Consider the following 26,198-nt stretch of genomic DNA (forward strand, 5'->3'; position numbering starts at 1 on the left):
CTCAGACGTGGCACTCTGGTGAGCGGGTGGCGCGCGCTCTGTCCGGTGAGGGCTGCACGCCGCGCCCAGGTAACGGCACTAACGGCCGTCCCGGCTCGCGGTCGCTGCTTTTTGCTGGGGGCAGAGGGAGGGAAAATCGTGGCTGCGCCCGTGTGGGGAACAGCGGATGCTTCGTAGCTGTGCCGGGGTGCTTAGGGGTCGCCCTGCGAGCCGGCCCGGCAGAGGGAGATCGGGGGAGCTGGTGGCAGCCCTTGTGCGGGGGCATCCGCCCGTGTGTGGGGGCACGGCGGGCGGGCGTGTCTCACGCGGGGCTCCGAGCAGCAACTGGTACAGTGCTGACTGACGTGCGGCCTCAGGTAATGGGGAGACAGGTGCTAACCGTGTGCCGTTTGGGCACGGAGCTGGGGTCGGTGACACCTTCTGCTTTCTTTTTCCAGAATGTGTGTTATAAAAAGTAAGTGTAATGCATGTAGCTGTGCTCCTTTTATATGTCTGTATGTGTATAGGTATGCGTACCAAACATTATTTGCAAAAATGATGTTGTAGAGTGCTCTGGGGAGGAGCAGTACTTCTTTCCAGATGTTACATTGCCAAGCATGGTGTCTCAAAAATAATATAAAGTTAACAGTTCCCCTTCAGGTAGCTGAGATCATGATGCTTATTCTTAACTCTGTTATCCTCTACATGTACTTAATGGAGTGTTACATCTTCACAGCGGTATTGGTGCAGCAGAGCATTGCGTAAATAGAGCAATCCTCTGGATAAAAAGATGACAACCAGTCCTCTAGTAGCAGTTTGTGGAGGAGTGTTTGTTTTAGTGCTGTATAGGCCTTGGGGAATTAAGTAAACTGGGGCTAAGAGAGACAAGAAGTTTTGTCCTGTGCACTGATATTTGTAGTGAATAAACCCAGGGAAAGCTTTCAGGTTAGCACATCCTCTGATCTTTCTCGTGTGATTTCCAGACAGAATCTGTATGTCTCTTGTTAGAACTTAATAAAATTCAGGCAGTCAGTTCCTATTGGTATCATAGGTGTTGCTGAAGCTAGTTCATCTTGAGTTTCTCTATGCCCATATCTTTGGAAGCAATTAAATATGCTTGGTCGTAAGTAGAATCTGGAACTGTGCTCTATAAGCTTTTTTTGTGTTTGGTTGCTGCCTCTCATCAGCATAGCCTGCATGTGTTTATGCTGTCTGTGGGAAGTTCGACGTGGCAAGATTTTGTGAGTGAGTAAGCAATGGAGGAAGTCGTTTCCCCTGGATGCTGTCATAGCTGAAGGTGTTGGCTGTTGCTCAGTGTGAAAATCTCTTTATAGATTTAAAATATATATACGTTTATACCACTGTGTAGTTAATTTAGTACTGATTTATTGTCTTTTGGAGTAACTAAAACACACTGCCATGTCTTCTCAGATGGGGGTGGAGAAAGGAAAAAAAGTATGGCTGACAGCAAGAAGCCTCTCTATGTAAACATATTCATTTTTTTTCTTCTTCCTATTCTGATCTTATCTTCTTAACTAAGAAATAGGAGGCAGTCCCCCAGGTTTACCCATCCAAAGCAATTTAGTGCCATGCTGACAAGCGTGGCTTAGTACTATGGACAGGTTGTGAGGAGGGTACCCAATTCAAAGTGATTTCTTGTCTGATGAGTAAGATTAGTAGAACTTTTTTTTCTCCAGTGTGGTTAATAAGAGAATCCAAGAGATGGGTTTTCTGATGAGTATAGTTTCTGTCTACTGCCATGTGATAGTACAGCTTGAATACATTGTGATCTTGGAGGTGTACCTAATTCCGAAGTGCCTTCATACATGCTTCTGAAGCACGACTCCTTAAGCTGTTTGGATGCTTAGAGACCACCCCATTCTGCAACTCAGAGAATATGAAATACAGATGGTTGGGAAAGCTATTTGAAAAGAACGTTTAACATCTGAAATACTAGTTTATTTAATGGATCTCTAGTTCTCTTAGAATGCCTGGCCTGTGTACTTGGGTTTTTACAGAAGTAGTTCACTGGGTCAGATCCTAATCATTTCTCAAAAAAGTTTTAAATTGGACATAAATAAAATCAGTGGAATTATGTTGTTTTATGTTTGTTTTTTTGGTTTTTGGTTGTTTGTTTTTGTTTTTAATTCAACATTAAATTGAAGTAAATATTTTTATCTGGAAAAGTGGAAATTAGCATTCAAGGCTTCAATGTATATAACCTCAGTAATTCTTCAAAACCTTTGGTGGAAAATTCTCTGTATTTGAAAACTGATCATGTGAAATAGAATCATCTGGTTTAGCATTCATCAGATTTCCCTGTTTTTGAAAGCTTTCTTAAAGTATCTATTAGAACAGATCTCACAGTGGGAAAATATGTTATTCAACTGTTTGTTCTCCCTTTCTCTTAAAACAACAAAATCGAGATACGAAAGCTTAGGAAAAAGGTGCATGGAAGCAGCAAGGACAACATATGGTACTACTGAGGCCATAACACTTTCACTGTGGAATACTTTGTCATCTAAAACAGGTCTGCTAGGATGGGAGACAGATCGACTAGAGGAATTTGGTACTCCAGTCACTCTGCTTTTTTTGATGTTCCAATCTGTTCTTTGGAATAGTTAGTATTTAGAGTATTAGACTTGCTGTCTTTATTTTTCGGTTGTATTAGAAGTTTAGATTTTCCTGTTAAAGGGAACACTTTTAGAATTTTCTTTTTACTTCCACATGCTCATCCTCAGAGTTTTTCTCTCCATGGGCCAGGGAGAGGTTAATCTTGTTCACATGATTTCAGTGATTTGTTTAAATTCACATTGTTGAGGAAACTAAGCAACCTGTCAAACAAGAGAATTGTTTATCCTGCCAGGTCAATTTTTACCTTCTAATGTGTCTTCTGTCTTTTTGGGAATGTAATTCTCAGCCTTCTAAAATATTCCAAAGAATGAAGAGTAATAGCAGGTATCACTTTCTCTTTTGCAGATTCCTGAAGAGAACTCCAAACTTGGAATGAGAATATTGCCATCATGAGTCAACAAGGTTATGTTACAGCTCCTCCATATTCCCAATCCCAGCCAAGAGTGGGAGGCTTTTCTGCAGGTTTTGGACCACCTAATTCTTCACTTCATTATGGGCATTATGGAGACCCAAACTCCTCACATGCAGCAGCACCTCAACCAGGTACGTAATTGTCTTAGACTGTGTCTTCAGACTACATTTCTGTGGTGTTTTGCGTCTCTTCATCGTACTTACATCAGCACACAATGTTCAGTTTTATACTATACTATACTAGTGCAACAGGCTCTTGTGCTAGATTTGCCTACATTGTTGTTGTTCAGATGTTAATGTAAGGTGCCTGGTAGTGAAATTCTGACCCTTGCGTGTGAAGTCCTGTCTAGGAAGCAGTATGTAGCAGCGCTTAGTGCAGTGCTATGGTTAACTCCTAGGACAGAAAAATAAAATAAGTGATTTCTGAGAATAGAGCAATAATTCTGAACTGATATGTGTTAATGGCAAGCAGACTCTCAGAAATGTGTTGTATTCTTCGCAGTAGGACCTGTGTCCAACCAAGTTCTTGAGCACAAACTTGCCTATGAATACAAGTTGATATTTTCCTACTTAGTCTTGCATGCTTTGTGATATGCTTGGACAATGTATGGTAAGTGGAGCCCATCTGCTTTCTAACCACTTAAGAGACAATTACTTTCTACCAGGACAGGAAATTTGAGTAGCTTTTACAAGTAGATGAGTTCTTTTTATCTCTGTCGGTATGATTGTGCTTCAGATGACGTTGATGGCCAAAAGGTAAAACTATTATCGTCTGTCCTTCACACAGCATTAATTTTCTCTTGTTATGTGATATGCTTCAAATGTTTCAAGAAGTAAAGTAGTGAACTGGGAATGTGGAAAATATCTAAAAAGTAAGATTTGCTCTTCCTTCCATAAGTCTATTAATGATATATGTAGGCTAAATAGGGAGGAAGCAGTGGATCGTCTCGATATGGTATCGTAGAAGGAAATTACAATTAAAACAGTAAAAAAGTCTGAATAATTTTTTAATACCAGATATATGGTGATTACTTACATTAAACTCAACGTAAGTGTTGGAATACAGTAATAATAGAACTAAATATCCACAATATTAAAGAGTGTGGTCTGCCTGATTTTTGTGGTATCATTAAATTACAGAAAAAGCTTTATCCAGTTTCTCTTAGAATTCTTATTAAGCAGGAGTTGTTACTTTAGCCCAATGCTGAATATAGTCAGAATTATTTCTGACAAGAACATAAATTATAATAAGTTGATGTTCAAATTCTGAACATCAAAGAGTTATCTTTTTAGCATAGTTTTACTGGATCTGCATATGGAGGCATTTTTTAAAGGCAGCTCCAAGTTCTCTTATTGGCAAAAGTCTCTCAGAGCAACGGAGCCTCTTGCTTTCTCTGCAAAGGTAACAGGGTAATAGGGAATTTCCAGTAACCCAGAATGAATCAAAGGGTCTATTCCTCCATCTTTGCTTCTTTCTTACTGTCCCCCTTGTGTTCTTTTTCTGAAAAGCTAGCAACTGCTATATAGTTGCTTCTTACTGTCGTTTTTCATGTCTGCTTCTGTAGCTGGTCAAAAATCTGCCCATTCTTACAGAATTAGAAGATGGCTGAATTTGGAAAGAGCCTCTTGAGGTTATCTTGTCTGATCACACTGCACATGCATGGCCACCTATAGCTGATATTCTCATTGCCAGATCAGAGCTGTACACTTGTATTTCTTGATGATCTTGTGCATTTTTTACAGGATTCTTCCATAAAAGTACTTCTTGTTTGGCAGGTATGTCGAAATCAACTGTGACTCTTGGATCTTCAGCTCCCCTCGGGCCTCTGCCACCTGGTACACATCAGGTCAGCCAGAACAACTTCCAAAGTGGGCCCAGTGCAGCAGGACAGCAGCCACATAGGTGACTTTCAAGAATTAATACATGAGATTTGTTTGACCTCTGTTTCCTCTCTTTGGCTGCTTCACTGCCATTTAGGTATGGCACCTCTTTTATATTATGGCAGTTCTTACTCATTCTGCTTCTGAACTGGATCTCGTAGTTCAGTTTCCTGTGATATTAAGATGCCTGATCATAGATTATAACTCATAATCCCATTAATTCAGTTTTTAGAGCATGTCATGTCTTTATTATGAGTTGCTTTTTATTTTTAATTATTTTTCCTCCTTCAACTTTAGATTTATTGTCTATAAGCAGCAGTAAGGTGTTATGATTTATTTTTTATATATAGAAGCTGCTTTTTTAGTTATTTTTTGGTGTCTTAATTCTCCTTTGTTGTGAGGTACCAAAAAGTTTGTAAAAAATTAATAGTTGTCAGTGAGCTTGGGCCAGAGTCTGGTACATAGGATCATAGAATTGCTCAGATTGGAAAAGACCCTCCAAATCATCAAGTCCAATTGCAACCTAACCATACTGTCTATCTCTAACAACCCTCCACTACATCATGTCCCTGAGCACCACATCCGAAGGGTTTTTAAACACATCCAGGGATAGTGACTCAATCACCTCCCTGGGGAGCCTATTCCAGTGATTAACAACCCTTTCTGTAAAGAAGATTTTCCTGATATCCAACCTAAACCTCCCCTGGTACAACTTAAGGCCATTTCCCCTCGTCCTGTCACCAGTGAGAAGAAACCAACCCTGCTCTCACTGTAATCATGTCTGTAGAACCGTAGGTTTTTCCCGCCTTTTAAGGTATCTTTGCTTCAATGTTGTGGGAGCTCAGCTGAAGTTCTGTAGGGTACTTTAAAGACATTTTATAATGCAGGTTTGGCTTTCAGGTGAATGACCATTGCTTTTTTGCTCAGGCCTGAGATTAACAATGACAATGCTTTAAGTGTTGTTTTCCTAACTCCAGAGCTTACAAGAAGAAGTGTAGAAGACAGGAGTGGGTGAAGGGAGAATGCCAGGGACAGTGGGGGCTATAAAAATAAATCTTGGAAAAATTGTGGTATGAGGGGTTGAAAGGATTGGGCGGACAAGCTTGATTACAAAATGTTTGTCTTTCAGAGGATTCTAAGTGGGTGAACTAATTGTTTGAATTCCTGCTCTAATTCTGCATTTTTTAATTGTGACATAGTTACTTGTGTTTAAGTACAGGCACGTGTGTTTCATGAGGCGTATAAATATGAAAGCTTGTTGTCTGTGTGTTATCACTGTGTGAAAAGGACCTACAGAGACTGGTGATCCATTGTAAAAGACAATGTACTAATGAATAGGGAGAAGTGTCTGTTGTTCTGAAGACCTGAAAACAAGGAAGAGAGAATCGAGTTGACATGACCAGCCCAGAAAAATGCTGATTCTCTCCTATTTTCCTTCCAGTCATTGTCCTGAAGCTTTTGATTTTTCTTCTTTTAATCAGATCTTGTTTAATTCACAGATTGCTGAGTGTTCTTCTGGCAAAGGAAATATCCACATTGAAGTTTTCTTTTGGTATACCTAGGACCCTCTTCAGTTTTAGAAATGGTTGTAGGTAAAAGAGTGTAGATCCTTGAGAGAGAGCCTGAAATCTCATTTGTCCAGAATAAAACAGCATCACATGTATTGCCTCCTCCTTTTCTTCAGAGCTTCATATTTTGCCATGTCTGATAATCATGCAGCAGGTTTTCCCACCTCCATCTTCCTTTTCTCTCTACAGCAGGGAACTCCTTAACGGTTTCTCTGTTGCTATTTTTTTGCAGAGACGCTGAATATGTATTCTCTGAGTAGACTTCATTCGTCCGCAGTACAGAAGTTTCCTTTCTAAGTATATAAAGGGGATGAAGAGAGAGTGTTCAGAAACTTAAGTTCCTTACTTCTCAAATTTTCATATAGTTATTCTGTCCTCTATGGAATACGTTCTTCTTTGTTTCTAGTAACTAAACAAACAAACATATTCTTTTTTATTGTGTTTGTTTGTTGCTTTAAAAAAAAAAGAGGGGGCATTCTTTCTTTGTGGTTTTAACAACAACACGCTTTTTCTGAGCAGAAGATGAGAAAACTCTGGAGAGTTTGATCATCCTAATTAACTGTTTCAGCATGACACTTGAAGCATGACATAACACAGAAGGTATCAGACTTTCTGGAATTATGACTGGTTGGTGTAATTGCTTGCATAACTGCACTCATTTTTCCATTTAGGTTTCAAAGCCCTCTACCTCCGAACAATACAGGACCTTCCTATCCTCCTGGCAGTCATCAGTCACAGCCAGCCTCCCCAAATACTGTATCCACTTCATGTACAACACTTGCCAACCAGCTGAACAGCATGCAGATAAATAGCTATGGTAACAATTTTATCTGTTTGACTCTTTTTTCTTTTAAAGCTTTTAAGACTGTGATAATTAGAAATGTACTGAACTTCTATATAAGCAGATAATAAAATCTTTCTCATTTTCACTTACTTAAGTAATTGTTTTTAATCTTATCCTATTTCTTACATCAGTGTTGTTGGGTTAGTTCTGAATTAAAGCATGTTAAGCTTTCTGTACATATTGGCTACCTTATCAATCATTTCTCATTATTTGTTTATGCTGACAATAACAGCCAAGACATGATTAAAAATTTACAGTTTCATTTTTCTGATCTTTTTATAGTTTCCATTTCAAAACAATCTAATTCTTTTTTTTGGTCCAAAACTTGTAAATTTTTCATCTAAACTTGTTTGTATTTAATCCAGTGTTAGAAGTAAACTGAGGTAAGATGTGATTCTTCCATGTAAATCAATTCCATTTGTAATTTCTGTCTGCCTAGACCTGCTTTTTCTGAATATTTCCAGGCCAAATTTACTGTAAGATTGAAAAGCAGTGGAATGTAGTCAGCATTGTGTTTTGCTGTGGCTGTTATGGTTGTGAGGATGAGACTGTTAAACTGAGATCACTTGGATCATCAATATCTCATTGAGATATGAATAAAAATGAACTTTTCGGTTTAGACTGTGTGGGTGTTCCTTCTCTGACTTTACAAGGTACTGATTTAGTTAAATAAAAACTTGTGTAATTGCCGAGGGTCTGACCTCTATTGTACAATTACTTGTGAAAACTTACTTTGCCGTAATAAAAATAATTTAGACTTGACTTCAGCCTTTCTGTACTGAACTGCAAGTTCACAACTAAGTCCGACTGTTCTATGCAGGGTGAAGTTTGACCCAGCACCTCTACAGCAGCACTTCATATACAGCAACTGAAATTATTTAGAGAAAAAAGAACTTCTTTTCTTTCCTGCCTTCATTATATTGCCTCCAGCAATGATTATGTAAAATGTAATGTTCTTGCTTATCTTACATGGAGGAGGGTTGAGATACCCTTCAGACCACTGAAGGCATTGCTTCTTTACAACTGTGCCCTCGTGTTCAGTTTTGTTGTTATGGTTTTTGCTTAGATGTAAGCCTAAGTTCTGTAACTTGGAAGAGCACTGAAGTGGATAGCTGTTAAGACTTTTGGAGCAGTGTTTATTTCTACCAGCTGAGAATCAGAACTTGTTTTCTGTGAAATTTGTTTTCAGTAAACAAGTCTGGTAGAAGATTCCAGTACATGAAGGGGGCCTACAGGACAGCTGGGGAGGAACTTTTTATAAGGGCATGTAGCAACAGAACAAGGGGGAATTATGTTAAACTGGAAGAGGGTAGATTAGGCTAGATATCAGGAAGAAATTATTTACTGTGAGGGCACTGAGACAATGGAACAGGTTGCCCAGTGAGACTGGAGTTTCCCCCTCCCTGGAAGCACTCAAGGCCAGGCTAGATGGGGCTTTGAGCAACCTGGTCTAGAGGTGTCCCTGCCTGAAGCAGGAGGGTTGGAACTAGGTCTTAAGGGTCCCTTCCAACCCAAACAATTTTATAATTCTAAGGTGCATTTCAGTATTTGTTTATTAACATTAGTCATTTTCCTGTTTTGCTGTTGTTCTTTGGGAGATGTTTGACTAAAAATGTAGGTTTCAAAAAATAACATTTACAGATTTTAAGTCTTAGAAAGAAACCACTTGCAGGATCTCTGAATTTTAATTGGAATCTGGATCTTACTAACAGCATTCCTCACCAGTGTGTGCTAAGTAATTTCCACATTTCATTTTTTAGCATCAATTCTAGAGAATGGTTGTAAACCAGATCAAATGTGTTGGTTCAACTTCCATTAAGTTTGTCATGGTGAAATGGGAACAATGTACTAACAAAAAAAGTAATGTAATAAAAATTGATTATTAAGCCAAAAGGAATGTTTCATATCATAAAATTAATTACAGTATCAAAGGCAAATAGTGATTTACATGTATTCTAATCAAGAATTGTTGAAGTGGCCTCCCTAATCCTTTTCCCCATCCACCCCAGCTGCAGGGTTTTATTGATAATAAAGTCAAAGGAAATGAACTTGAACATCTGAATCAGTTCAGGCTTAAGCTGTGAAATCTGATTTGTTTTGTAAACAGACGTTCAGAATCTACCTGATAAAGCACTACCAGTATGAGATAAGTATTTGTTGTATGTTGCAAATGTGTTTTTCACTCAGTACATCTTCCACACCAAGCTAGTAGACTATAATTTTCTAACTCATTTGATATATATATAATTTCTTGCTCAGGTCCTGGTGCTATCCAGAGCTCTCACACATCTTCTGGACATCCAGCATCTTTTCAGGGTCCACAGCAACTGCCACTGACGCAGCACCAAATGACTTTACAACCTGGACCACAGATTCCTCCACCAGCAAATAATTTCAGTGGCCTTTGTGCTCAGTCATCATTGCCTAGTATGTCCAGACAGGATGGGATGCCTGGATCTGGACTTCCAAATCCTAACTTGCAGCAACTTCCAGGACAGACTCCAGGGCCTGGATATCATCCTCAGCAAGGTAAAGAAGGATGTTTGGTATCTAATTGAAAACAAAAAATGCTCTGAGAATCACTGTTGGAACTGTGACCTCTCAAGTTTGATGTTCTGCTGGCTTAAAGAAAGGAAAATTTAATCTCTGTTTGTTGTTACTGACAATCAGGTCAATCCATTCCATCAAAATTCCATCAATTCCATCAGAAGAGCGGTGGCCAGCAGGGACAGGGTGATTGCCCCTCTCTACTCTGCTTTTGTGAGGACCCATCTGAAGAATTACTGTGTCCAGGTCTGGGGCTCCCAATACAAGAAAGACAGAGAGCTGTTGGAGAGGGTCCAAAGGAGAGCCACAAAGATGATCAGAGGGCTGGAGCACCTCTCCTACAAAGATAGCTTGAGGGAAGCTGGGCTTGTTCAGCCTGGAGAAGAGAAGACTGCAGGGTGACCTCACTGCAGCCTTTCAGTACCTAAAGGGAGCCTACAAACAGGAAGGGAGCCAACTCTTTGAAAGGGTAGACAATGGCAGGACAAGGGGAAATGGTTTTAAGTTGAAGGAGGGAAGATTTAGGTTGGATATCAGGGGGAATTTCTCTGCAGAGAGAGTGGTGAGGTGCTGGAACAGGCTGCCCAGAGAGGTTGTGGATGCCCCATCCCTGGAGGTGTTCAAGGCCAGGTTGGATGGGGCCCTGGGTAGCCTGGTCTGGTATTAAATGTGAGGTTGGTGGCCCTGCATGTGATGGGGGGTTGGAGATTCATGATCCTTGAGGTGCCTTCCAACCCAAACCATTCTGTGATCGGAGCATTCAAGGCAGGCTATACAACAGGAAGGAGTCATATACTCCTTTTTATATACTCCTCTTTACTATAGGGATAAAGGGTTCAAATTGAATATGCTGAATTTGTAAAAGAGCATGCTCTATTTTACCTGACATTTGTGAGTAAAACAGCTGTTTTTTTTTAATTGTCAAACTTACTAGACTAGTTTTCTTTGACTGACAGTAACAGAGAAATTCTCACTAATGCAATAGCCTGGTCTCTAGGTGTAGTAGCTGTAATAACCCGTTCTAGCTAGTCTTATGTGACACGTTCTAGAAAATGTCTGAAGCTAGATTTGTCAATCTAGCCTAGTTTTATGCTTACTTTCAAAAAAGATGCTGTGGACCAGAACCTATTTCTGATACTTGCTGAAAACAGAAAGTAAGAAGGAGCTGCATTTAGCTGAAGTAAAAATGATTTGTATGACAAAAGTTGATGTAAAAAATGGATAACGGAACTTAAATACTTTAAATCAATGGTCGTTTGTAACTGTGCAGCAAACTATGGCCTTCAGATGGCAGGATCTCAACTGTCTTACCCTGGTGCTTTTCCTGGAGGTCCAGCACAGCTCTCCGGTCCACCACAGAAGAAGCTTGATCCTGACTCGATTCCAAGCCCAGTGAGTAACAGGCCACTAATTTTTTATGAATTTCTGCTGCATTGAAGACAAAGTAAAGTCAGTGCTAATATTCTAACTAGAACAATTTGCCTAAGCGTCCTTCTAGTTGTTACAGCCTTGTAAGAATTTCAGTAGCTTAGAATATAATCAGTGCTTCAGCTTCACACAATTCATAAGGCTCCGTTGTTGAAACATGCCTGAATATGCTCTGATGGGACTTTGCTGCTTCTTTTTAGGGTAATGATAGAGGAAAAATAAAACAAGGTATAGTTTGACCATCTAAGAAAGCAGTCTAAGTATTACCCAAAGAGTATCTTGTTAGATTCAGGATGTAATTAAATTGTTTTTTATTGGTAACAGTTGGTCGGGAGGGGGAGAGTGTACTGAACTCTTGGGGAGAGCACACACTGATGCACACAGTTCTACAGGTTCTGGTGATCACTTGGACATTTTGAAAGGTCTTTGGCGAGGTCTTAGGGCTCTTGAAGCAGACTGTCTTGAAACTATAGGCCAGAACTTTCTACTAAGCTCTTCCGAGTGAAGGAATCTTCCACTCCTTTGCTGAAGCAATACAGCTGTACAGGAAAGGATTTGTGTTTTACTGTGATGAGGGAAAACCCTGTCTAGCAGAGTGTAGCCATGCTTCCTTCTAGGGATATCCCTTTGTTTTATCCAATGATGCTTTTACTGGAAAACTGAAAATATCTTACGAGTAACATTAACAACTGCATTTGCCTCCATTAAATGCAGTTTTCAAGTTAGATGCAATTGAAGATCACTGCGCGTTTTAATACAAACAGACAGAAAAACAAGGCATGCTCACACCAAAAAACCAAAGTGTCATAATTAGCAAATGAAGGCAGTGGTCTTAATGGTGTTTCTGTATGGTATTTTGGTGTGGTAATTTTACATAAGAAGGATAAAATCATCATGTCTAATATATTTAAAAAAAAAAGGTAGGTTTGGAAGGATGGAGGTCTGGCATGAAAACATGGACTGATGTCTTGTTTCAATTATGCACATAGAATAAACTTTACTATGACAGTGATGCTAAAATAGGTTAAAAGGTTTGTTTTAGCAGCACAGAGAGGGTCAAAATGATATGTTTAAAAGCTACACCATCTGGGTCAATGTCTGTAGAGGGAAAAAAGCTGATTCAGAATATTAAGTATGATCGTGTGTAACAAATTCTTTTGTTATATTTACATTATACAATTACAATAGTGTTGCCAGATAAATTTACTTCTTTTCTGTAACCATTGTTGACATATGTTGTTTTATATATGTTGGAGGTTGCTATGTGCTCTGACAGCATCTATGAAAATCAGCATCTGGTTTCCAAGAAAGATTATATTATTTCCAAGAATGATGATATGTTTAGGTCAGTTAACTGCAGAATAACACAGTGCCATGATCCTTTGCAGAGCTGAGTCTTGAAAATGGTTTGCTTCCTTCAGCCAGTGGGTGTTTTTAGAACAAAGCCTTTTTCCCTATTAATGCAAGAGTTAGCAAAAGTAGACTTGCCGAACAGGCAGGGAAAAGTAATAAAGCAGAAGATAGAACAAGCTCTGAGGAATATATTGTATGTTTAAATAGCTATACAAAAACTTAATAGAGAGAAAAATTTACAGGCCCCAGATTATTTCCAGTGTGTTAGGAAATACCTCTTGGACAATGATCAATAGACTCTGCACTGACCAGTTTTGTTTTTCTTCTCTGTTTGCTTTCCAACTGAGGCTTCTGAAATATCCCAGCTATTATTAGAAAATGATGTGCAGTGTAAAGATAATGTGCATAGGATACCAGCAGCAGTGGCAAAGGCAGTTTCAGAAATTCCCAGTCTCCTCTCTTTTTTTTTTCTTTTTTTTTTCTTCTTATAGCTGTTAGGCTACACTCTAAAATGTGTTGCTGGACAGATATCTCCTTTGAGCAAAAAGAGTAATAATGGTATCTCAGTGATCCAGTTTATGATGTGGACCAGTGTACAGCTTTATATATTTTATTCTGATAAGTATCAAACAACATGAAGGACTGCATAGAAGTGACAGTATTAGAAAGTATATATAAAGGGAATTTGTTCAGTACTAAAGCCAGCTTCATGAGTATGTAATGAAAATACATCATAGCTTGCTGTAAACTAGGCATCAACCAGAATAAATCTGTACATGATCAGAGCTACCTCACAAGAAGTTTTCTGTGATTGCTCTTCTTTATTTTATCCTGGGAGGAAGCTCACAACATGGGGCTGGCTCAGGGATTGAGAACACTGAGCTCCAGTGCTGAAATACTACTTAGTGGCCAGCAAGAATTTCTTGGGGATTGAAATTACTGCTTTCTAAATGACAGTGCTGAAAATAGCTCAGCAAGGAAGGTGGTGCACTACATAGGTTGTCATTTAAGTCTTAACCGTCCTGTGGATGGAGTCTAGCAGAGGAGCTAAGGGCCAATTCTTCTCACTGTTGCAGTCTGATAAATTGCCTGCACATTGATTTATGAAGAGCAGCGGCTGGCACAACTGTGGTAATAGAAAAGATAACCTGGCATATGTGGCATATGAGTCAGGTGATGCAACCTGTTGGCACTTTAGTTTGATTTCAGAGTATGGAAGAGCTGATGCAGTAGCAAGGGTGTATTTCACGTAATCACTTTCCTTGGTTTGCTGTCTAGACTTTCTTGAAAACATTTGTCCTCCTTGCAGTCAACATACTCTAAACAATTCACTTGCTCACTACACAGTGGTCTGGTCAACCCCTATGTGTAACATTTTCTCTGCAGAGTTCCAACAGGCAACTTTCTCTTTAAGTTATACTGTCTAGTTCTTGACTGCGCTAGAAGTTTGTATGTGATAAGTTAATGGGACATCTGTATAAGAAAATGTCAATAGATTTACTTGGTGTAGATGTTAATGGTTTATGAATGTAACTGAATGCGTGGCTAACCTTTTTCGTACTGTTCTTGCTTCTTATTCATCAGATTCAAGTAATTGAAAATGATAAAGCTTCTAGGGGAGGGCAGATGTATGCTACAAACACAAGAGGACAGGTTCCTCCTCTTGTCACCACAGACTGCTTAATCCAAGATCAAGGTAGCTGTCTTTGTTACTGCTTTGGGAATCTTCTTAGGTAAAAGCAAATGAATATATGTATATATGAGTAAATTCTCACATAATCTAGAAATGGTGCTCCTTAGTGTTGAATTGAGCATGGAATAGGAAGATCGTTCCCTTTGGAGGGGTGGAAAAAAGGAGAAGTGGGACAAATGGGAATTGAATTCTTGCACCTTTGGTTAACTCTAGTGAAATCCCTGAGATTGCCTTACCCCCACCTCTATGCTTGCTGATATTTAATAAGAATAATTGACACAACATTTCTTTTCAGTTTGAACATTTTCAAGGTTTTCAAGTTGAAAAGCATCTTCAAATTATTCTGAAATTTTAAGAGATAGATGTTAACAAGAAGCAACGAGCCTGGCATTGTTGTATGTTAAGTTATAAATTTTGGAATGTTTGTTCAGGTTATAGGGACAGAGCATGAACTGCCTAGTTGACTTCATGTTTTCATTTGGTTAGTGTATCTTGTTTGCTTCTGCCTAGAGCCTGTAAATACCATGTTGCACGTGTTGTTCCTGGCAGCAGACTTAATACTTTAATACAAACTAAACTGATGGTATAATTTGGACCAACATCTATTTATTGGTGTTTGGGTAACTATACAAAATATACATCAGGTTTTTTTGGATATTATCTGAGAATGGGGTAATGCAGTTTTAATGAACAAAGAAATGCCTTTTAAGAGATTAAGCAAGACCTACTGCCCAGTGGTTGAAAAAGGAACATAAGGAAGCCAATTTCTGACCTCCCTTTTACTTCCAGAGCTCATGTACTCTTCCAATACATAGTTTCTCATTGAGGGAACTAAGTGTGCTACAAGAAATGGTGGAGTGATTTTAGCACACAAATTTTTGTAAAATAAATGAGTGAGGTGTTGTTAATACTTATATACTATCTTCTGAAATGGAAGTAGCTAATTAGAGTGGTCTTTACAGTGTATATACCTGTTTGCATTTTGTTGTATACTGTGTTGATGTTGCCACTGAGACTTTTGTCTGTATTATTTCCTTTTAACCTCTCAGATATAGATATTGTCAAGTTAATCTCTATTAAGATTCTTATTGCAAATAACAGTACTTTTTTTTTTTCTTGATACATTTTAAATACCTGCATTAAACTCAGCCAGAAAAAATCTGCCTATGGGGGGAGGCAGTAGTCTGACGTAAAGAGATGAGATGGGCAGAAGCTTGCATGGAAGGAAGGAAAGCATACATTTAATTTAGGAATTGTTGCTTTGTTTTCAATCTTGGTATGTTTTTGGAACAGAAAGACTCCTTTTCTCTCTCATTGTGCCTGCTTTGTTGGGTGTTCTAGGTCATGCCAGCCCTCGTTATATCCGATGTACTACCTACTGCTTCCCGTCATCTTCAGATATGGCCAAACAGGCTCGCATTCCACTGGCAGCTGTCATCCAGCCTTTTGCTATTGTTCCACAAAATGAGGTAAAGTCTAATGGAGTCTCAGTCCCATGTGATTTTGTCTTCTAAATGTTACTGACTTCTCTGAGTGGGATGGAGGGTGCCTTATCTCTATCTGAAGGAGTTAGAGACTTGAGAGAGAGCCACAGGAAGGCTATGAGTTGCACTTAAGTCAGGATGCAACTTTAAGGGGTAAAAATCTTTGGAAAGATGCAAGAGAGATATATATAGTGTAAACTACTACGTTCTTGTTGTTGCCCCATCAGTCCCTACTTTATGTCATCACTGTCAGTTGCTGGAATTAACTATAGGTATAGGCAGAGACGTTGAAAGAGTATAGTCACGAGATTTATCAAGATATTGTAGGGTTCATATTATTACAAGGACAGTTACTTTCAAATTATCATTTTTCTATTTTATTCTTTACAATTTGTAATGCTGTAACACAATGCAAAGTGTAGCAATGACAGCATATTAGCAAAGTCCTGGGCTGCAGCAGATGAGGATGTGCCCAAATGCAACATCTGTAGATACAGAAACAAGAGAAAGAATCTGCTTACCCTTGGAAGGCCGGTATCTCCAGCAAAATACTGTTGCCTTCACTGCCAGCCCTTAAATGAGGTCTGGGAAGGGGTGGATCCTGGTTCCACCCCTTCCTGTTACTCAGATGCATTACATGCACCTGAGCTCCCCTGGGCTGGCCTTGCCCTCCCACCAGGGACTCAGTATCTGGTTCAGGCCATGACTTAGCATTTCCACTACACAATTTGCTTAATTTCAAAATAGCCTAAGATAAGAGGGACATTTTCTACTTGGTTGAACTGAGCCATAGGAAGAAGACAAATGTAACCACACTTCTTGGTACTCATTTGGAAACATTAACCTAGTCAATTGATTTTCTTGCATTACCATCTTTAATAGTCCTTCATATTCCAAACACAGCCCTAGTTTATTTGCAGAATATTTCCGCAGATTGACGGTGTCCTGTGGTCTCAGGGCAGATACACAGATTTTCTGGCATTCCTGGTGGATTGTATCAGTAGCAGGGATACAACCAGTTCTTAAATGCAGCACTTAAATGCATCATCTGTAGGGCTGTCCTTTCTTATCCTTCAACTGGCTTCCTCCTTCATTGCAGAACTTCTGAGTTCTGCAGCTGATGTCTGCAGACAGCATTTTCTTTTTCTGTGCAACTCTTACTAGCTTTCAGAGCATTGTTTGCTAGAAAAAAAAAGCAAACATGAATGTCATGTATGTTATTGTATTTGATTGTGTCTTCACAAATTCTTTCATAAAACACAGACACAGAAAAGCCTAATTAAAATTACACAGACTTTCAGTTTTTGCAGTTGTTGATTTTCTTGAATTTTGTTTTATTGCTTGTAAATTCTTTGTTTGTTTGTTTGTTTAAATAAGTTAGAAAGAAAACAGATCTTGTTCTTTATCAGGATGGATAACTTCAAATCCAGCTGACCTCTGTAGTTTGAATTAGAAGTTATATTTTAGCAGAGCAGTATGTAGTTATCTTCTCTGGGCTTTCACAGAGAAATAGGATGTATTACTTGCAGTTCTGCAGATTATATGTGTCACCATTTGTCTACTAGATAACAATTTTGATTTTTGTTCTAGTTCTTGAAGAGAATGTGTGGACCTGACTTCTTGCCCCTCTGCATTTATCTCCTTGATGAAACTCCTGCTGTTGCTTTCCCACCTCTTCACCTTACCAGCCAACCTTTCTTCTTTAGTACTCTTTATCCCAGTTTCTGTACCCACATGGCATATATCAGCTCTGCTGTCGTGTTGGCCCTGTTTCTGTCCTTTCCTTTGTCTGCTTCTAGTCATTTATGCTTACCACGTGTGGCTTCACTGTCTCCTGTATAGTGTTTGGATAGGGTGATCAGTGAGTTGCTGAAATCTAAATCTCTTCTGCATACATAAATTAGCAGTATGTGCAAACAGTTACACTTGGCCAAGTTCAGGAGGATTTTCCCAGGGTTGGCAAAAAGTTGTGTGTGGTGGCCCATTAACTCTGAAGAGTTAGTGGAAAGGTCAGCAGGATTCATTAATCTGTAAAGAGCAGTGTGGTTTTCACCCTGCTTCTTTGTCAGAAGGGGCTAGAAAACTTTGTCTGAAAAATCTCTCTCATAAGTGGCAAAAGTCCATTGTGGAAAATTTCCATGTGAACAGTTGTAGCTTGGTAAAGTTGTAAGAACTGAAGAAATGGTGTTACAGTAGGAAGTACTGGAGAGTTTTAGCTGAGACAGTTTTTCCAAGACTTGCCTATGCCCTTTATTTTCACTGCTGCTGCCAAAATAATTTCTTACTCTTAAGATCTCATAATAAAAATGGTCTTCCACATGGGGTTTATAACCACTTTAATTCTGTAAAGCCACTTGATTTGAAAGAATGGAGCTTTTTATGGAAGTAAAATATATTCAAGGGTTTGTTTGTGTTTCTGAATTTCCTACTATGGTGCTTTCTGCTTGGAACTAATGACTGCAAGGCACAGAGTGTTCTTCCTTCCCAAATATCTTGCCTATCTCATGGATGCTTTTTTAACAGTGCTAGCAGGTGATGTTCAGCACGTTATAGAGCTTTGTTCTGAGTGCAAATCTGTCTATTATCTCAAACTATTGATAAAAAGCATGGCACATAATAGTAACTTAAAAGTCATGATCTCTTTTCCTAACCTTTTTGATTAATAATTCTCATCCCTTCAGTTTTGTTGCAGCCTTAGCTGCAGATCTGCCTCCATTTCTAATATGTGCTAGCACACAGAATTTGAACTCTATTTCTTTTCAATGAAAATGAAGAAAAATAATAGTTATAAAGGGATCTGTGGACCATAAGCTGTGAAATGCCTACAAGTGGTTTGTGCAGCTGGTAATGTGATTAGGAAGAGTTGAAAAACTGACCTATCTTACTTGAACTATCTAGATTTCAGCAAATCCATGTGCTCTGCAGAATTTATGATGCACTTTGTGTAGAATCCATTTTTCTGTGTTGGTAAAGATGTGTTTAAAAAGCTATATACTTTCAAAGTGATTTGAGCAACTAATACACTTGAAAGTATTCAATAAATATAACTCTTAATTATTTTGCTCTTATGGTCGATGATGAATTTGAAATAGTATATAAAATACGTTTGTATTTTCAGTGGTCTTATTGTCATAGAACGTATGTCATTATTCTCTATGCCATTTCCTTATTAGGACAATTAGAAATAATGGGAAAAAGCTTACCTTGCCTATGGATAACTAAGCATACAGTATGGTCTTCACATGACTTGCTCACCCTTCCTGCAAGGCAGTCTTGAGTGTGGATTTCAGTTTACTGAGAGGACTGTTGTTTGCATGAGTGAAGCATGATGGTTCTGTTCAGGTGAATGGCATTGAAAAGTATGGGCCATCTTTTCTCACATCTGTGCTTTATGGATGTTTCAGCACAGTGTGATCTGAATTGCAACAAACATTCATTTAAAAAAAATTAATAATAGGTAAGTCTACTCCCACCAATAGATATAGATGTGTGTACGAGAAGAAGAGCACAATTGTACGAACTTTTTTTTCCTCTCCTTAATTGAACACAGTCACCATTTTGATATGTGACTTGTAAGTAACTTGGAGGGTTATGCACTCTGAGTGTCTCCTGCTGGCTGTAAAGTGTAAACGTAGAATAGCAGAGCACTGTGTTGAATGCTTATTGCCTCTGCAGGCAGGAGGAAGGGAGTGCCTGAGGGATTCTTCATTTATAGGAACAGGGAAGAAAAGGCAACTGGGCTCCCGGTGGAGTTGTGTGTGTGCTGGAGATGATAGCCATCACTTTGCAGTCAAATCTGTTTTGTTCCTGCTCCTCATCAATAAGGAGATCCTCTGAGAAATTTCACAAACTAGCTCTGTTTGGAGTTTACTGGCAAGGAAGCTATGTTAATTTGTGTAGACTACTGTTCTTAAATTAAACTAGCTTCTACATGTTATGCAGCATTCTATTCTCACAAACAGGTTTTTACTTTTTTTTTCCTCCCCTCTTTTCATATTTTACTCAGAAGATTCAGTAGTGTTCTGTCTGACAGAGCCTGGAATGTCCCCAGAAGTTTTGGAATTCATGCCTATCATGAATACAAAAAGCTGTTCGATTTTATTTCTGGAAACAGCAATCAACTGGAATTTCAGCTTTACAAATTTGGTTTTGATCCTGTGAGTTTTCAATTATAAGGTTTAAGTCCAGTAGTTTTCTCAGGAATATCTTTTCCAATGTGAAGGTCCAGTTTGGACAAAGAAAATTTCAGGGCTTCAGCATGTATGAGAAGCAGATTTAAGTTTAGTTAGGTCACTGTGGATTCTTGTGGGGAAGGTGGAGCGTCACACGCACACACACCTTGGGTTCCATCTCCAAAAGTGAAATTAGAATTGTTGCCTTCTGCAGGGAAAAGATTATTTTGTGAAATGGAGTCTAGGAACAAATCCCTTAGGAGCTGAGAAATACAAAAGCTTGAACTGGGGTGTTTTTTGAAGATATGTACAACAGATATCTCTTATTCTCATTAAAGAACGGGATACAAGCTATCCCTGTAGATAGGGAGTAGATAAGATCACAAAGTGAAATCAACACAGTGCTAGGTAAAGATGTTAAATGTAAATATTCATACCTTTAAATCAGTACAGCGTGTTTCATTAAAAAAAAAGACAAGACAAACCACGCCAGGATTTTTCTCTGCAATGAGAAGGGATCTTGAAAAATTAGAGAAATATTGTGTGTAGCAATTGGACAGATCAACATGATGGGAAAGGCATTACAACAGAGGTGTGATAACAGAAGGACCAGCACGATAGGAAGGTGCTATAAAGGAAGGGAAGAAGATTACTCACCCAAATCAGAAAATTCCGGATTTGCAGGGGAAAGCTTCACCAAGGAGGGATCTCCAACCAGAGATCCTTCCCCAGTGGCAGTCAGCCCTTCAATGAGGTCTAAGAGAGGTGCATCCAGGCTCCACCCCTTCCGGTCACACAGCTGAATTGCTTTCACCTGTGATCCGAGGGCTGACTAGGAGTCCTTTCCCCAGGTGCTCAATCAGTGGCTCAGGCCGTGACTCAACAATTCCCATACATTGTGGATTGAAAAGACAGAGATACTGTGGCTAAAGATGCTGCTAAAATTCCTCAGGGAATGGAGACCCTGTGGAGTGGTGGTATGTCTGAGAAGTTCCATAACATCTAGAAGTCTGGAAGCCCTGAATGAAGAGGACATGAGACTGGCTTAAGTGAATACAGATAAAGGCATAAAGACATACTATTAGGCTGCAGTATTAGTCTTCAGATCGAAAGAGGAAAGTCAAATCAACAACAATTAAAATGAATGAAAAAGATGTAGTACAGCTAAGTCAGGTGCTCGCATATGACTTGGTGCAATTGCAAAATGAGGTTGTTTTAGAGAAGTTGTTTATGGAAGACTTAAATAGATCCAAATTGGCCTTGCTGAAGCAAAACTTGGAGGGTTTATTTCACTAGTGGTAAATCACAAGTAAGAGCTAATTTAAGTTGCAAGCATAGGCCACTCAATAGCAATCACTGTACAGTTGTGTTTGATGTTCTGAGGACAGTCACACTTTGCACACAGACACTGGGCTTCAGAAGAACAGAGAAGTGAAATGAACTTAGTCAGAAAAGTCCTCAAATTAAAAGAGAGGCAGAGTCCATGGAAGCCACACAGTCTCTCACATAGATTACTACAAAAGACAAAAAGCCTGCCACAGTCAATCTACAAAACTATGCTAGGGAACTTTACGTACATGCTGTGTATCATTAGAAACAAAGGTCATTAGAACACTTACGCCTCCCCATCCCTGGTCAGTGTCTAAGCGTCTCTAGCTGAATCTTATTTACATTCAGAATCTTATTTCTATATCTTAACTATACTAGGTCCTTACTTATTGTGTCTCAAAAATAACCATTCATTTCATTTTCCTCATTTGGATGATCTATGTAAAGTATTTGTTTGTTTGAGATTTTGACAGTACAGTATCACTGTTTAACAGAAGCTATTTTTAGTCCACAAGTGCTTTAGCAACAGTCCATAAAAATAAACCTGCTCTCATAGTTATCATCATGGACCAAGCTCTAAATTAATTTGTTTTGGAGATGCATGACTGTTTCCAGAGCCTGAATAAAACCATGTGATCAAAAAAAAAAAAGGCAGTTAAAAGAGTATTTCGTGTTTTAAAATCAAATGTGAATAACTCTAAATATATATAGTCTAAATATTTAAATATCCTAAGTGATTTTCTTTTTTTCTTCTTACTATTGTTTTTTTATAGTTTTCTCTACAATATTCTGTCCTATTTATTTTTTCCTCATAGAAATACTTGGTAGTGGGAATTAAATTTGTCAGTTTCTTTTTTCTCCTTATTTAATTAACAAGATAAAAACATATAACTTGAATGGAATTACATCTCAGAAATGCGGTGTTCATGAGCTGAAAGCCATTTAACCTTTTTAGAAGAATATTGAGATTTGATTGTGACCAATCCAGCTGACCTGTTTGGAAAGCCGTAATATTTACAGGTATGATATGAAATTTCCTAGGTAGGGTTGTGTCAGTTCTATAAGCTAAGCAGAAACTAGAAATTGAATGAGGTAAATAAGTAGCACATGATGCAAGGTCAATTTTTTTTTCTGTTTCAAGAACAAAGTAGCAGAGCGTGAATTATCTGTTAGACCCCAAGACTGTTCCTTTTGTTTAAAAAAAACCCAAAACATTCAGGTGTTAATTAAATTTGAAAAATTAAGGGAAATCACTGCACTCTTTTAATCTAGCATGGGTTCAGTGAGGACTCGGGTTCTGCAGTTCATATTCAGTGGCTATTAATTTTAGACAAGCAGGCTGTAGCTTTAATTTGATGCACATTATTATTAAGCAGATGCATTTTATAATTGTTATGTGCTTCTGCAGAGCACTGGTTTGAGGGGAGTGGGGAGTGGGCAACACTTAGTTTCAGGCCACATAAAATGACTTAAAGGAAATATCTTACTAATTGCTCCTTTCCACTGGGAATATTAAAAAGCAGAATAGATCTTTGAAGTGCTCACAGATAGCATCTACCCACTGTAAAATTTGTCTTTTTTTTTTTTATTTAAATTTTGCCTTTTGTTTTCTCTCTTACTTAGTTACTCTTGGGAAAACCTTCCCCAATATTATGTGAGAGCCTAGCTAATTTAATGGCTTTTCTTGAGGAATTCTATTAAAAGATTTTTTTTTTTTTTAAGTAGTACATTATATGAACTAGATCATGCTTATCTGCGTGCTGGCTGGCCCTTGGCAGAATCCAATAGATTGTGTCATGACTTCCCTCCTCATGAGCCACATCATCTCTTCCTCTGTGTGTACTTTTCATCAACGTGTCTTTTGATGTTCTCCTCCACTGTAACATCTACCAGTTTGCTTTCTGCAGAAGTAAGACTTGCTGGTCTCTAGCTCAAGGATCACCCAGAAGTTCTTGTAAAGTTTATTTTTCTATGGGTGCCACTTTTACTTTTGGATGCTGAAGCTCATGTAAGCATTTGGCTTTATGCCATTCAGCAGTTTTAGACTAGGTCTTTTTAGACAGAAATTGTATAGTTAGACAGTAAAACTGTCCATACTACTAGAAGGCTTTTTTAAATAGCAAAATATGGTAGTATTAAAAAGGAAAAAAAAAAAAAATTCTGAAGACTGTGAAAAGCGATTAGCATTTGTTTTGCCCTGTTCTCTGTTTTGAACTATCTCACTCTTCTGTGTTGGCTTGTAATTCAGTCATCCGCATAAGAACTTGGGATTTTATTAACTGAGATTTCTCTTCATGTTTATCACTGCTGGAAATGAAATGTCAGAGCTTTTTGAGTATTTCATGACCTTTTTGCTTTGAGTAGGCTACATATCACCCTTTATATTGAGGCTTTTGTTATTGTTTCATGTATGTTATCAATACTGGATTTTCCCTCTAGAGTGTAGGTAATAAAAGCTTCCTTCTCCAAAGCAGAAACAGCAGCTGTTGACTAGTGAAGAGATAATATTTTGCTATCTTTGAATATTAAGTTGGGTGTGTTGCACTGCCTGCTGCATGGTTTTCTGGGTTGTCAAAGATCCAGCAACATATGATTTTTGTCAGTTTGTTTTGGACACACTGTCAAGCAGTTTGTGCTTGTTTTCATGTTCTTCCAAAAGATTGTGAGTTTGGAAGCCTTGTTCACCTATTATAATTTAATAGTTAGGACACTTAGTTTGTCTGTATTGAAATCTTCTTCACTCTCCAGGAATCAGGGGTGAAGAATACCAAGCTACCAAGCAGTCTGTACAGAAGAGTTAATTGCCTCTATTTAGACTTCTGGAGATGGAAGATGGTGGGCCAGAAAAAAAGTGCACGCGCACCAGTACTGCCTTGTAGATTACAGCTAGGCGAGTAAACTTAGAAGCAAGGCTGTGCTGTAGGACATTGCTCCATGTTCTTAGATCTGCTTTATATTTACCATGTTAATATGTTTATATGTACCATGTTAAATGTGAGCCAAGTATTCCTATTTCTTCTATTTTCCAGATATTAAAATAAAACATATTCCAAAGCATCCCTTCTGACACCTTCATTTGAGAGAGAGGAATGCTAGACTCTCGTTTTGTAGTTCGGTCTGAATTCTGGAGGAGGATGCTGAGCTTTGTTGCTCTATCAGTGTTTATTGTTTTGTTGTTGTTGTTTGTTTGTTTGTTGGGGTTTTAGTTTGTGTTTGTTGTTTGTTTTCTTTTTTTTTTCTCTACTGGCATGCATGGTATGAGCCCAGAGTTCATATGTATCTCCAGATGCTTCACCCAGAGAGCTTTACATCACTTTGGAAGCCAGCTCTTGTAAGCTAGGTTTTGCAGTGCCTAATTTAGAGATACGTAAATCCTGTATTAGATAAGGCTTTCTTTATGGAGTATGCTTTGCACTACTCTTCATTTGGGAGTAAAACATTTGGAATTGGATTGCTTCCCAGGACGACTTCATCTAGGAGAAGGTTTTTAGCCTATTGGGCTGTAAATACAGCCTAACTAGAATGAAGAGCTAAAGTTAGCAGGAGTTTTAGCAGCAGAGCTTGTCCTAATTCAAGTAAATTTTCGTATTTAATTCTTTTCCCTTTCATCTGTAGGGTAAATTTTAAAACGCTGTTTACATTTCTGTAATGTTGTTCCATGCATTATTGTTATAACAATAGAAAACTTGGAGACAGTGGATTGGAAAATTGACATTCATACATATCTTGTTTATGTTTTAATCAGAGATCTGGATAAGTTTGTACAGATTTGAAAAGTGCATTTCTAAAGATGGAGGTTAATGTGATGTAATTAGTTTTCTGTAAGCTGGAGACTATCTGTTCTTCAGAATGATAATGCAAGAAGAAAACACTGACAAAGCAAAAGTGAATACAGAAGGCAAAGGGGATTAAAAAATAATCTTCACAGCCACATAATTGTTATGCCAACAAAAATTACACTCAAGTAAAAAGTGGCTTTGCCTATCAGTAGATATATCTGCAACTCGAAATAGCAACTTGAATGTCATCTGACATTCTTTGTGTATGTTTTCCTTTACAGGCTGCGTTTTATTCTCCTGAAGTGGTGTTTTCCTCCTCTTACACTCTAGCTAAAGTTGATCATAGCAACAGCAGTAAATTAAACATTCTAAATTTGCAAGCTGTAACATTAAGCCTTCAGAGGTGTTACTGAGTTACCTTGGAAACTTCACAGGGTCAGAACATGCTGGTACTTAGTTCAGGATGAAAAGCTTGTATTTTGCTTTTTAAACTGAAGTTATTCGTGCACATTCAGTTTGTGCATATTTTATTTATCTGCCCAGTAGTACAGAATCATATTTTGAATGGATCAATATGAAGTATGTAATTCCATAGGAAAAATGAGGTTTTGTTAAGCTGAATACGAAGCTGATGTGGCTTGATTTTATTTATTATTATTACTTTAATGATCAGATTTTTTTTCAGTATCAGTCTGCACCAGGTTATGCCTAGGGCTTAATCATAGAAGGGTCTAGAGCTGTCCTGTATGGCTTCAAGCTGCACCAGGGGAGATTTAGGCTGAACATTAGGAAGTACTACTCTTCTGAAAAAGTGGTCAGGCACTGGAATGGGCTGCCTAGGGAGGTTGTGGATTCGCCAACCCTAGAGGTGTTCAAGGAACGTTTGGATTTTGTGTTAAGGGACATGGTTTAGTGAGAACTTCTGGTGATAGATGGATGGTTGGACTGGATGATCTTGAAGGTCTTTGCTAACCTTGGTGATTCTGTGAAAGTAGGCGAATCTAAGCCTTCTTTTATGTATGTCTCTTTATTCTGTGGGAAGGAAAGCTGCTCTTGTAGGACAGGAAATAGATGGAGGAGGAAGCTGCTTTTTTGC

At 38.5% G+C, this 26,198-nt stretch overlaps 1 protein-coding gene across 6 annotated transcripts in view; it reads left to right on the top strand.

Annotated features, from left to right (window-relative positions):
- SEC24D (SEC24 homolog D, COPII coat complex component) overlaps positions 1–26,198 on the top strand; it is a 66,476-nt gene that overhangs the window by 14,646 nt on the left and 25,632 nt on the right. For 2 of the 6 annotated variants that reach the window (XM_019614743.2, XM_010709948.3), the window contains 7 exons: positions 2,959–3,156; positions 4,801–4,927; positions 7,145–7,290; positions 9,577–9,846; positions 11,135–11,256; positions 14,230–14,341; positions 15,680–15,807. In XM_019614743.2, the coding sequence (XP_019470288.1) occupies positions 3,003–3,156; positions 4,801–4,927; positions 7,145–7,290; positions 9,577–9,846; positions 11,135–11,256; positions 14,230–14,341; positions 15,680–15,807 (1,059 nt within the window). In that variant the 5' untranslated portion in view covers positions 2,959–3,002. The other 4 variants (XM_003205720.4, XM_010709947.3, XM_019614744.2 and 1 more) reach the window with 4 other exon arrangements.

The sequence above is a fragment of the Meleagris gallopavo genome, chromosome 4, assembly GCF_000146605.3.
Source record: "Meleagris gallopavo isolate NT-WF06-2002-E0010 breed Aviagen turkey brand Nicholas breeding stock chromosome 4, Turkey_5.1, whole genome shotgun sequence".
Lineage (NCBI taxonomy): Eukaryota > Metazoa > Chordata > Aves > Galliformes > Phasianidae > Meleagris > Meleagris gallopavo.